The sequence below is a fragment of the Nansenia antarctica genome (assembly GCF_963989245.1).
Source record: "Nansenia antarctica genome assembly, chromosome: 17".
NCBI classification, from domain to species: domain Eukaryota; kingdom Metazoa; phylum Chordata; class Actinopteri; order Argentiniformes; family Microstomatidae; genus Nansenia; species Nansenia antarctica.
The window spans coordinates 14,746,328-14,756,688 of NC_137687.1; the positions used below are offsets into that span (position 1 = coordinate 14,746,328).

Sequence of the window (10,361 nt, forward strand, 5' to 3'; positions counted from 1 at the left end):
CCCCTGGGCCGCATGCGGCCCTATGGCTGTCCCTGGCCGGCCCTGTGTGAGGTAAAAAAAATCATAATAATAGAAATAACATGTAAATGACTGTAGGCAATGCGTCCAGTACAATTGCATTGCTTTTATTTTGAAGGCGACAATTTTTATTTTCAATGTACGTATGTGCGTATGTGCGTGCGTGACTATGTTACACATCTTCACTGTAATGTGCAGTTGGAGAGATACTGAGGAGAAAAATGTCTTCTCTTTAAAAAGAGACAGATTGATGCAGATTGATGCAGACTTTCTGCTGCTGACCAAGGGGCTGAGTCCTGTTGATGGGGCCAATTTTTCTTTTAGAGTCTGTAGGCTACTGTATTTGTTTATTAAGATTTCATAAATATGATATATTGTCTGAATTTTTTTCTTGTTTTATAAAATGTTATTATTTATTATTTTCCTTTCTTGTGCTGGTTTATTATGAACAACATGTAAAATTGCAGGAAACTAGCACAAATAATTGGGTGGGAGAGAGGGGCCGCCGCTGCCAAAACGTGCACAGTTTTGGGTCGCTCCACCGCCAAAAAATCTCACTCCAAACTTTTGGTGAAACTTGGCAGCCCTGATCACTACGTTGACGTGGTTTTCTACGTACGACATGGGTAAGATAAACATTTGATCCAAAGTACTTTCTATAAATGAGGCCCCTGATCACAAATATTATTGTGATTACAGTTTATACTGACTGGGAACAATATGATGATTGGAAATGACAGGTAAGAAGAGCGTGTCTGTAAAACCACATGTTAGAAACAGACCAGCCTGTAAAGGGTTAACTCTGTTCCAGGGAGGAGAGCTGTACTGGGAGGGGAGGAGCATCTCAACGTCAGTTTGCTGAAATGAAACTTAACTGTGTAGAGACGTAAAGTGTATCGTGGACAAGGGCAGACTCTCTCAAACTTGTTAGATATCGTTCTCAAACAGTTATCTATCACACATACAGTATAAAGGACAGAGACATCTATCACACATACAGTATAAAGGACAGAGACATCTATCACACATACAATATAAAGGACAGAGACATCTATCACACATACAGTATACAGGACAGAGACATCTATCACACCTACAGTATACAGGACAGAGACATCTATCACACCTACAGTATACAGGACAGAGACAGCGTCCACACTCTCACAGAATCACAGACAGGTGAGTTGAGAGACAATGACAAGTCAAGATAAACTATTGTGTTCACTCTCTCTACCAGTTTGGTTTATAGACAGTGAGTTCAGCATGTAAAACGTATTGATTTGTTTGAAGGACTATTTTCTATGTGATGTAGAATAATGTTATAATTATTGGTTGCTGTATAATCCCATAAGACAGTCTTGACAGCTCCATAGCTGAAACTATTGAGATCTGATTGATTCCAGGAAATGCTTTATGGTGTCACCTCTGGTCTCTCTAGATATGGCTTCCTCCAGCAGTCTCCTGTCTGAGGAGCAGTTCCTGTGTTCTGTCTGTCTGGATGTGTTCACTGACCCAGTCTCTACTCCATGTGGACACAGCTTCTGCATGGCCTGTATCAGAAAGTACTGGGACACCAGTGAATTGTGTCTGTGTCCGTTGTGTAAGGAAACGTTCTATAGAAGACCTGAGCTTCGCGTCAACACAACGTTTAGAGAGGTCGTAGAGAAATTCAAGACAATGAGAGTCAGGGCTGAAGATGAGTCCCCTGTCGAACCTGGACAAGTGCCTTGTGACGTCTGCACTGGGACGAAGGTCAAGGCTCTGAAGTCCTGCCTGGTGTGTCAGACCTCTTACTGTGAGACTCACCTGGAGCCTCATCAGAGAGTCGCAGGCTTAAAGAGACACAAGCTGATCGACCCTGTGGAGAACCTGGAAGACAGGATGTGTAAGAAGCATGACAGACTCCTGGAGCTGTTCTGCAGGCGTGACCAGACGTGTGTGTGTCAGTTCTGCACTGAGACAGACCACAAGACCCATGACACCGTCCCCATAGAGGAGGAGTATGGAGAGAGGAAGGCTCAGCTGGGGAAGACAGAGGCAGATGTTCAGCAGATGATCCAGGAGCGACTGCAGAAGGTTTCAGAGATCAAACACTCAGTAGATCTTAGTCAGAAAGATGCACAGAGAGAGAAAGCAGACAGCGTACAGGTCTTCACTGCTCTGGTGGACTCCATGAAGAGAAGCCAGGCTGAGCTCCTTGACGTGATCGAGGAGAAGCAGAAAGCAGCAGAGAGGCAGGCTGAAGGGCTGATTAAAGAGCTGGAGCAGGAAATCACTGAGCTACAGAGGAGAAGCACTGAGCTGGAGCAGCTCTCACACACTGAGGACCACCTCCACCTCCTCCAGTGCTTCCCTTCCCTGTCCACCCCTCCACACACCAAGGACTGGTCTGAGGTCAGGGTTCACAGTGATCTCTACGTGGGGACTGTGAGGAGAGCTGTGTCTCAGCTGGAGGAGACACTAACGAGTGAAGTGAAGAAGTTGTGCGATGCTGCTGAGCTGAAGATGATTCAGCAGTATGCAGTGGACGTGACTCTGGACCCTGATACAGCACATCCCTGTCTCATTCTGTCTGAGGATGGGAAACAAGTTAGATTAGGAGACACAAGGAAGTATCTCCCTGATAACGTAGAGAGGTTTTCCCGGGTTGTCTCTGTCTTGGGAAAGGAGGGTTTCTCCTCAGGGAGGTTTTACTATGAAGTGGAGGTGAAGGAGAAGACTAGGTGGGGTGTAGGAGTGGCCAGAGAGTCCATCAACAGGAAGGGGAAGATCACACTGAGCCCTAGGAATGGATACTGGACTGTAGTGTTGAGGAATGGAAATGAGTACAAGGCTAATGCTGGCCCTCCTGTCCGCCTGTCCCTGAGAGAGAAGCCCCAGAAGGTGGGGGTGTTTGTGGATTATGAGGAGAGCCAGGTCTCCTTTTATGATGTGGAGGCCAGGTCTCTGATCTACTCTTTCACTGGCTGCACCTTCACTGAGAAACTCTATCCATACTTCTGCCCTGAGCTGAATGATGGTGGTAAAAACTCTGCCCCTCTGATCATCTCTCCTGTCAATCACACTGACTGATTTTCAACCTTTAATTCCGACCACGGAATAAAATATGCACCTTTAGAATTATCTTTATCTGTAGTCACTCGTTAGGGAAGGTTTTGATATAATTTACCACAGAGAGTAATTTCTGAGCTGGTTATGGTTTGTTATGATATAGTTTGTGCTCTCAGTGTGTCTGCTAGATGTGAATATGCAGCAGCAATGTCAGATACAGCCCAGCCTCTCCAGCCTCATAAGAACACATGACTCTACATACATGAGACTGTTTGACTTCTCTGGGTGTTCACATTAATATAAACCAGATGCTCTCAACATACTGTGTTTTCATTATTAGCTAGTTATCATTGTAATGTTTACCTATTTTGGGGACTTTGAGTGTAATGAATACTGGGTGTGTACAGAGGGAAATTGAGGATGTTCAGACAATTAAATTCACTTGGATCGATCAGATCCATTGATCACATTAATAACCAGTCTAGTCCAGGTCCCAGAGCTGTAGAATGGTGGTGGTGAGGTAGCAGACTGGCTGTCTGGCTTATTAAAACACAAACACAAGTTGTCCTTCAGTCTCTGCATGTGTGTGACGTAATTACATTTAACAGAATGTACGTTTGATAATCATGTTATTGATTTAATGGCTTGCAAAGGGAATCAGATATGCTTCAAAACTGTTTGATAAGGTTGACTGTGATTGTAATATGACAGATAGATTTTCTGTATGTGATATTATAAGTTTGTATAACGGTCTGTTTCTGTGGTGGTTTTATCATCACTGCATATCAAACATCAACACCTGATGAATAAAGTCCCTGTTACCTGACACCTGTGAATGATGATTCATTCATTTATCACAGAGGTGAATAAAGTCGCCCACATTGTCAACATCCTAGACTGCCACGGGAGACTGTATTCACCAGAAATGCATCAATTATGATGCTTCATTGTGTAGCCAATCAAAGTGGTGTTTCTAGGCAGAAACCACATAAAACACTTGGCACTCTAGGTGGTGAGAGTTCCGGAATTCTTTGTCAGTTGGTGGGTTAACACTACAACAGCCGTGCCTATTTTACCTACTAATAGAGCCGCCTTGGGGGTCAAACCCCCTTTTTAAAATGTAAATCTGCTATTTACACACAGAGATCACTAGAGGGCGCTTCTTTTTTTAGGCTGCCTCCTACACAGAAAAACTGCAAAACAGCTTTATACTAGCTTATCCTGAAGTGATTTAGAAGATGTAAGGTCACTGGATGGTAGAACGCACATATCTAGGAAAAGTCATGAAAGGAGGGTCCTGAAATTTGATCGAGTGCAAAGATAGATTTTTTTTTTACTCACAGGGGTCACCGTGACCCTCACAGCTCTGCTAGTGTTAAGCCTCTTCAAACACTGAGATCTGTGGGAGAGAAAGACTTTACTATGTAGCAACCTGACCTGATACACTCTCCTGATTACTGTTCATACCTGAGAGAGAGAGGGAGTATGAGTGTTTAAGTGGCTTCAAACACGGTGATCCATGCCAGAGGAAGTGTTTCCTCTGTAGCAACCTTAGTCCTGATCACAAATATTATTGTGATTACAGTTTATACTGACTGGGAACAATATGATGATTGGAAATGACAGGTAAGAAGAGCGTGTGTGTAAAACCACATGTTAGAAACAGACCAGCCTGTAAAGGGTTAACTCTGTTCCAGGGAGGAGAGCTGTACTGGGAGGGGAGGAGCATCTCAACGTCAGGCAGCTGAAATGAAACTAAACTGTGTAGAGACGTAAAGTGGAGAGCAGACCCTCGCAAACTCCTGAGAAATCGTCCTCAAACAATCTATCACACATACAGTAGAAAGGACAGAGACATCTATCACACATGCAGTAGAAAGGACAGAGACAGCGTCCACACTCTCACAGAATCACAGACAGGTGAGTTGAGAGACTTACAATGACAAGTCAAGATAAACTATTGTGTTCACTCTCTCAGAGTTTTTTATTTACAGTTCAGTATGTAAAACGTTTTGATTTGGTTGAAGGACTATTTTCTATGTGATACAAAATATTATAATTATATCATTCTTGATCCCTGTATAATCTCTAAGACAGTCCCTATCGAGATCTGATTGATTCCAGGAAATGCTTTATGGTGTCACCTCTGGTCTCTCTAGATATGGCTTCCTCCAGCAGTCTCCTCCTGTCTGAGGAGCAGTTCCTGTGTTCTGTCTGTCTGGATGTGTTCACTGACCCTGTCACTATTCCATGTGGACACAACTTCTGCATGGCCTGTATCAGAAAGTACTGGGACAGCAATGACCCGTGTCAGTGTCCAATGTGTAAAAAAGCATTTGATAAGAGACCAGATCTCTTTGTCAATACTTTCATCTCTGAGATGGCCGCTCAGTTTAGGAAGTCAGTTGAAGTGAAGGCAACCAGCAGCCCAGCCCCAGACACACCTGTCAAACCTAGAGAAGTGTCCTGTGACTTCTGCCCTGGGACGAAGGTCAAGGCTCTGAAGTCCTGCCCGGCGTGTCAGACCTCTTACTGTGAGACTCACCTGGAGCCTCATCAGAGAGTCGCAGCCTTAAAGAGACACAAGCTGATCGACCCTGTGGAGAACCTGGAAGACAGGATGTGTAAAAAGCACGACAGACTCCTGGAGCTGTTCTGTAGGCGTGACCAGACGTGTGTGTGTCAGTTCTGCACTGAGACAGACCACAAGACCCATGACACCGTCCCCATAGAGGAGGAGTATGGAGAGAGGAAGGCTCAGCTGGGGAAGACAGAGGCAGATGCTCAGCAGATGATCCAGGAGCGACTGCAGAAGGTTTCAGAGATCAAACACTCAGTAGATCTTAGTCAGAAAGTTGCAGAGAGAGAGAAAGCAGACAGCGTACAGGTCTTCACTGCTCTGGTGGACTCCATGAAGAGAAGCCAGGCTGAGCTCCTTGACGTGATGGAGGAGAAGCAGAAAGCAGCAGAGAGGCGGGCTGAAGGGCTGATTAAAGAGCTGGAGCAGGAAATCACTGAGCTACAGAGGAGAAGCACTGAGCTGGAGCAGCTCTCACACACTGAGGACCACCTCCACCTCCTCCAGAGCTTCTCATCCCTGTCCACCCCTCCACACACCAAGGACTGGTCTGAGGTCAGGGTTCACAGTGATCTCTATGTGGGGACTGTGAGGAGAGCTGTGTCTCAGCTGGAGGAGACACTTACGAGCGAAGTGAAGAAGTTGTGTGATGCTGAGCTGAAGATGATTCAGCAGTATGCAGTGGACGTGACTCTGGACCCTCATACAGCACATCCCAGTCTCATTCTGTCTGAGGACGGGAAACAAGTTAGAGACGAAGACACAAGAAAGAATCTCCCTGATAACATAGGGAGGTTTTCCTTGTGTCTCTGTGTTTTAGGAAAGGAGGGTTTCTCCTCAGGGAGGGTTTACTATGAAGTGGAGGTGAAGGAGAAGACTGGCTGGACTGTAGGAGTGGCCAGAGAGTCCATCAACAGGAAGGGGCAGATCACACTGAGCCCTGAGAATGGATACTGGACTGTAAAGTTGAGGAATGGAAATGAGTACTGGGCACGTGCTGGCCCTCCTGTCCGCCTGTCCCTGAGAGAGGAGCCCCAGAAGGTGGGGGTGTTTGTGGATTATGAGGAGGGCCAGGTCTCCTTTTATGATGTGGAGGCCAGGTCTCTGATCTACTCTTTCACTGGCTGCACCTTCACTGAGAAACTCTATCCATACTTCTACCCTGGCCTGTATAAGGGTGGTGAAAATTCTGCCCCTCTAATCATCTCTCCTGTCAATCACGCTGACTGACCAAGCAGTAAAATAAGCATTTAGATTCATCTTTATCTGTTGTCACTCACTAGGAAAGATTATGGTATATTTCCCCACACAGAGTAATTTCTGATCTGGTTATGGTTTGTTATCATATAGTTTGTGCTCTCAGTGTGTCTGCTAGATGGTGAATATGCAGCAGCAATGTCAGATACAGCCCAGCCTCTCCAGCCTCATAAGCCTCATAACATATGACTCTACATACATGAGACTGTTTGACTTCTCAGGGTGTTCACATTATTATAAATCAGATGCTCTCAACATACTGTGTTTTCATTATTACCTAGTTATTATTAACTAAGTATTTGGAGGATTTTGAGTGTAATGAATACTGGGTGTGTACAGAGGGAAATTGAGGATGTTCAGACAATTAAATTTACTTGGATTGATCAGATCCATTGATCACATTAATAATCAGTCTAGTCCAGGTCCCAGAGCTTTAGAATGGTGGTGGTGAGGTAGCAGACTGGCTGTCTGGCTTATTAAAACACAAACATAAGTTGTCCTTCAGTCTCTGCATGTGTGTGACGTAATTACATTTAACAGAATGTACGTTTGATAATAATGTTATTGATTTAATGGCTTGCAAAGGGAATCGGATATGATTAAACAGTTTAATAAGGGTGACTGTGATTGTAATATGATACACATCTTCTGTACATGATGTTATAAGTTTGTCTAATGGTTCAGCCTACTGGTTCAGCCTACTGGTCCGGCCCTCCACAATAGTCCTGGTTTCTCATGTGGCCCATTGTGAAAATTAATGGCCCACCCATGCATTAGATCATCTACACCCCCTACCTACCATTAGATCTACACCCCCTACCTACCATTAGATCTACACCCCCTACCTACCATTAGATCATCTACCCCCCCTACCTACCATTAGATCTACCCCCCCCTACCTACCATTAGATCATCTACACCCCCTACCTACCATTAGATCTACACCCCCTGCCTACCATTAGATCATCTACACCCCCTACCTACCATTAGATCTACCCCCCCCCCTACCATTAGATCATCTACACCCCCTACCTACCATTAGATCTACACCCCCTGCCTACCATTAGATCACAACTACATAACTGACACTCAGAAGCTGAATCAGATAAGAGGCTGTTTGACGTATTATGTCTTACCTCCACAGCACCGGACTCCTCCGTAGCCTCTCTCTCTGTCCTCCCTCCTCTCCATCCATTCATCAGGCCACGTCCAATTGATTGATTGATTGAAAACTTTATTAGAAGGTTTGCAGAAGTAGGTACATGAAAGTACATATTACATACAAGGTCAATCTAAAAGGATAAAAACCCAAGAAAGCCACTGGCTTATTTCAATTGGGGTCCTTGATTTTCAATTCATCGTTACATGTAAGACAGACATAAGAAAAGAACTAGTACTATCTACATGATAATACAGACAAATAACTATTACTATCTACAAGATAAACGTACATCCATCATGGGAAGAACAATACAACAAAACATAAAGTATGTACAGCGGGTAGGACAGGTGGGGACATACACCACAGGTGGGGGCGGGGGACAAAACACAAAGTATGTACAGTGGGTAGTTCGGGTCTTTTAATCTGATTTTTGTTTTAGAGGGTCCAGTTACGGATTGCAGCCTCCTGTAAATGTTTTTTGAGAGTGGTTTTGAAGGTGGGCAGTGTTTTGCACTCCTTTAAGATTATAGGAAGGGCGTTCCACATCTTTACTGCATAGTTTGCAAACGAGTTTAAACCCTTGTTTGTGGTGCAACGCGGTTGAACGTGGTTCGTGGAGCTTCCTCTGGTGTTGTATGTGTGGACGTTGTTCACTTTTTGGAAGTATGTTGACAGGTACTTGGGTGTCTTTGTGGTGTAGCGTATCTTGAAGACCAGGCCCAGTGCAAGCTGCTGCACTCTGTCAACTACTCGTAGCCAATCAAGGCTCAAAAAATGAGCAGCGGTTAGATGTGTCCTAGGGTTGAGGCCTAGCATGAGGCCAAGCATCTACATCTACCCACCCTCTCTCTCTCTCTCCAGCACCACCTCTGCCCTGGTGTTTTAGACTGTGGTCAGTCAAGGAATCAGACTTACAGAAAGACACGGCCACACCAACTCTCGTCTGCCATCGGTTCTGTGAAGTACTACTTGACCTTGATAAACCTGTCCAGCTGGTTCTGTTTGTTAATTAATGTATCCTGCCTTTTCTCTCTCTCTCTACATTCCATGGTATGAGGAATGTGTTCAAACGCCCTGTCCACAACCAGGCGTGGGACCTTCTCCACCCAGTAAGAGGGAGTGGCACCATTCAGTCACTTACAGTACCACTCTGTCACTGTCACTCTCACTCAATGACTGAGAAGTCTGGGTTAGGGTTAGGGCTGATTCAGTCTCTGAAGGATGTAAACAGCTGCACCCCTGCAGAGAATGGAATTGAATTGAATATAACTTTATTGTCCACCGTCCAAGGTGGAAAAAAAAATCTTCGGCTCACCAAACAGAAAAATCAACACCAGAAGAAGCCAGAAGGCAACCAGCACGACATAAAACACCAACAGGCAGAGACAGGGTTGCACATTAGAAACACATCATAATGATGTAAACTGCACCCCTGCTGAGAAGCCTAATGAATGATAAGAGTGCTAAATGCAGTGGCATCATCTCACAGATATGGGTCACTTAGAAAGTCATACAGTATAATTTCAAGAACTGACAATAAAACGGTCTTAAGGCTAAATGTACTTGTGTTACCCTCACTGTCCAGTAATATGAGAGGTATCTCATACTGTACTGTATATATCTAGTCAATGAAACTGGGTTGGTTAATATTATCATGTGCATGGATGTCCACCTATAATGACTGAAGTGTCTGAAGTTCTCTAGGAGTGAATATGCAGAGGATCAAACATGAACATTAAAAACCAGAAGGCGTCAACACCTTGATACAGCGGGACCTAACCCTAACCCTGTGTAGATATAAAAGACTGTAGATATGAAAGACTGTGTAGATATAAAAGACTGTAGATTTAGAATAATTTAATTTCTCAACACAAAGGATGACAGGACAAGCTCACCTGCAACAACACTGGGAATCACTGTACATAGGGAAACAACCCTCTTTATTATTACAGCTATATCTTACATTGTACAAGTCCATCCTTACAGCCTGCTACCATATAAATAATGAGTCAATGTTTCCCTTTAGGGGATGTAAGACGCTGGACCACCCCTGGTAGAGCCCTGACCACGAGCTCAGTCAAATGTTCAGCTGGCAGAGTGGGTTAGTTTTTGCAACGATCGTGAACACAAAAGTCCTTCTGCTTACAGATAACTTGTGGCATACTCCTCGTCTTGTTTCACTCCTTAAACAATCCTGGACAGCGAGGTCGTCTGACATCACTCGCCGTATCAGAGACTGAGGTTAGAACTAAGGGGTCAGTCAACGGCAACGCAACTTAGCAGTTCATTTCACTG

The 10,361-nt window shown here is 44.5% G+C and overlaps 2 protein-coding genes across 2 annotated transcripts; both read left to right on the forward strand.

The window, feature by feature from the left end:
* Window positions 1-1,458: 1,458 nt before the first annotated feature.
* LOC308172669 (E3 ubiquitin-protein ligase TRIM21-like) lies at window positions 1,459-3,101 on the forward strand (the record flags this gene model as incomplete). The annotated part of the gene is made up of 1 exon (XM_080547596.1): window positions 1,459-3,101. The coding sequence occupies one exon, from the start codon at window positions 1,459-1,461 to the stop codon at window positions 3,088-3,090; it is 1,632 nt and encodes a 543-aa protein (XP_080403722.1). The 3' UTR covers window positions 3,091-3,101.
* Window positions 3,102-4,905: 1,804 nt separating this feature from the next.
* On the forward strand, window positions 4,906-7,494 carry LOC308172668 (E3 ubiquitin-protein ligase TRIM39-like). The gene is made up of 2 exons (XM_080547595.1): window positions 4,906-4,989; window positions 5,229-7,494. Exon 2 carries the CDS (start codon window positions 5,231-5,233, stop codon window positions 6,875-6,877), a length of 1,647 nt encoding a protein of 548 aa, XP_080403721.1. The 5' UTR covers window positions 4,906-4,989; window positions 5,229-5,230; the 3' UTR covers window positions 6,878-7,494.
* Window positions 7,495-10,361: the final 2,867 nt, after the last annotated feature.

What these genes read in the sequence shown, in the direction of transcription:
- LOC308172668 (XM_080547595.1), top strand. Translation starts at nt 5,231, where the DNA reads ATGGCTTCCTCCAGCAGTCTCCTCCTGTCTGAGGAGCAGTTCCTGTGT.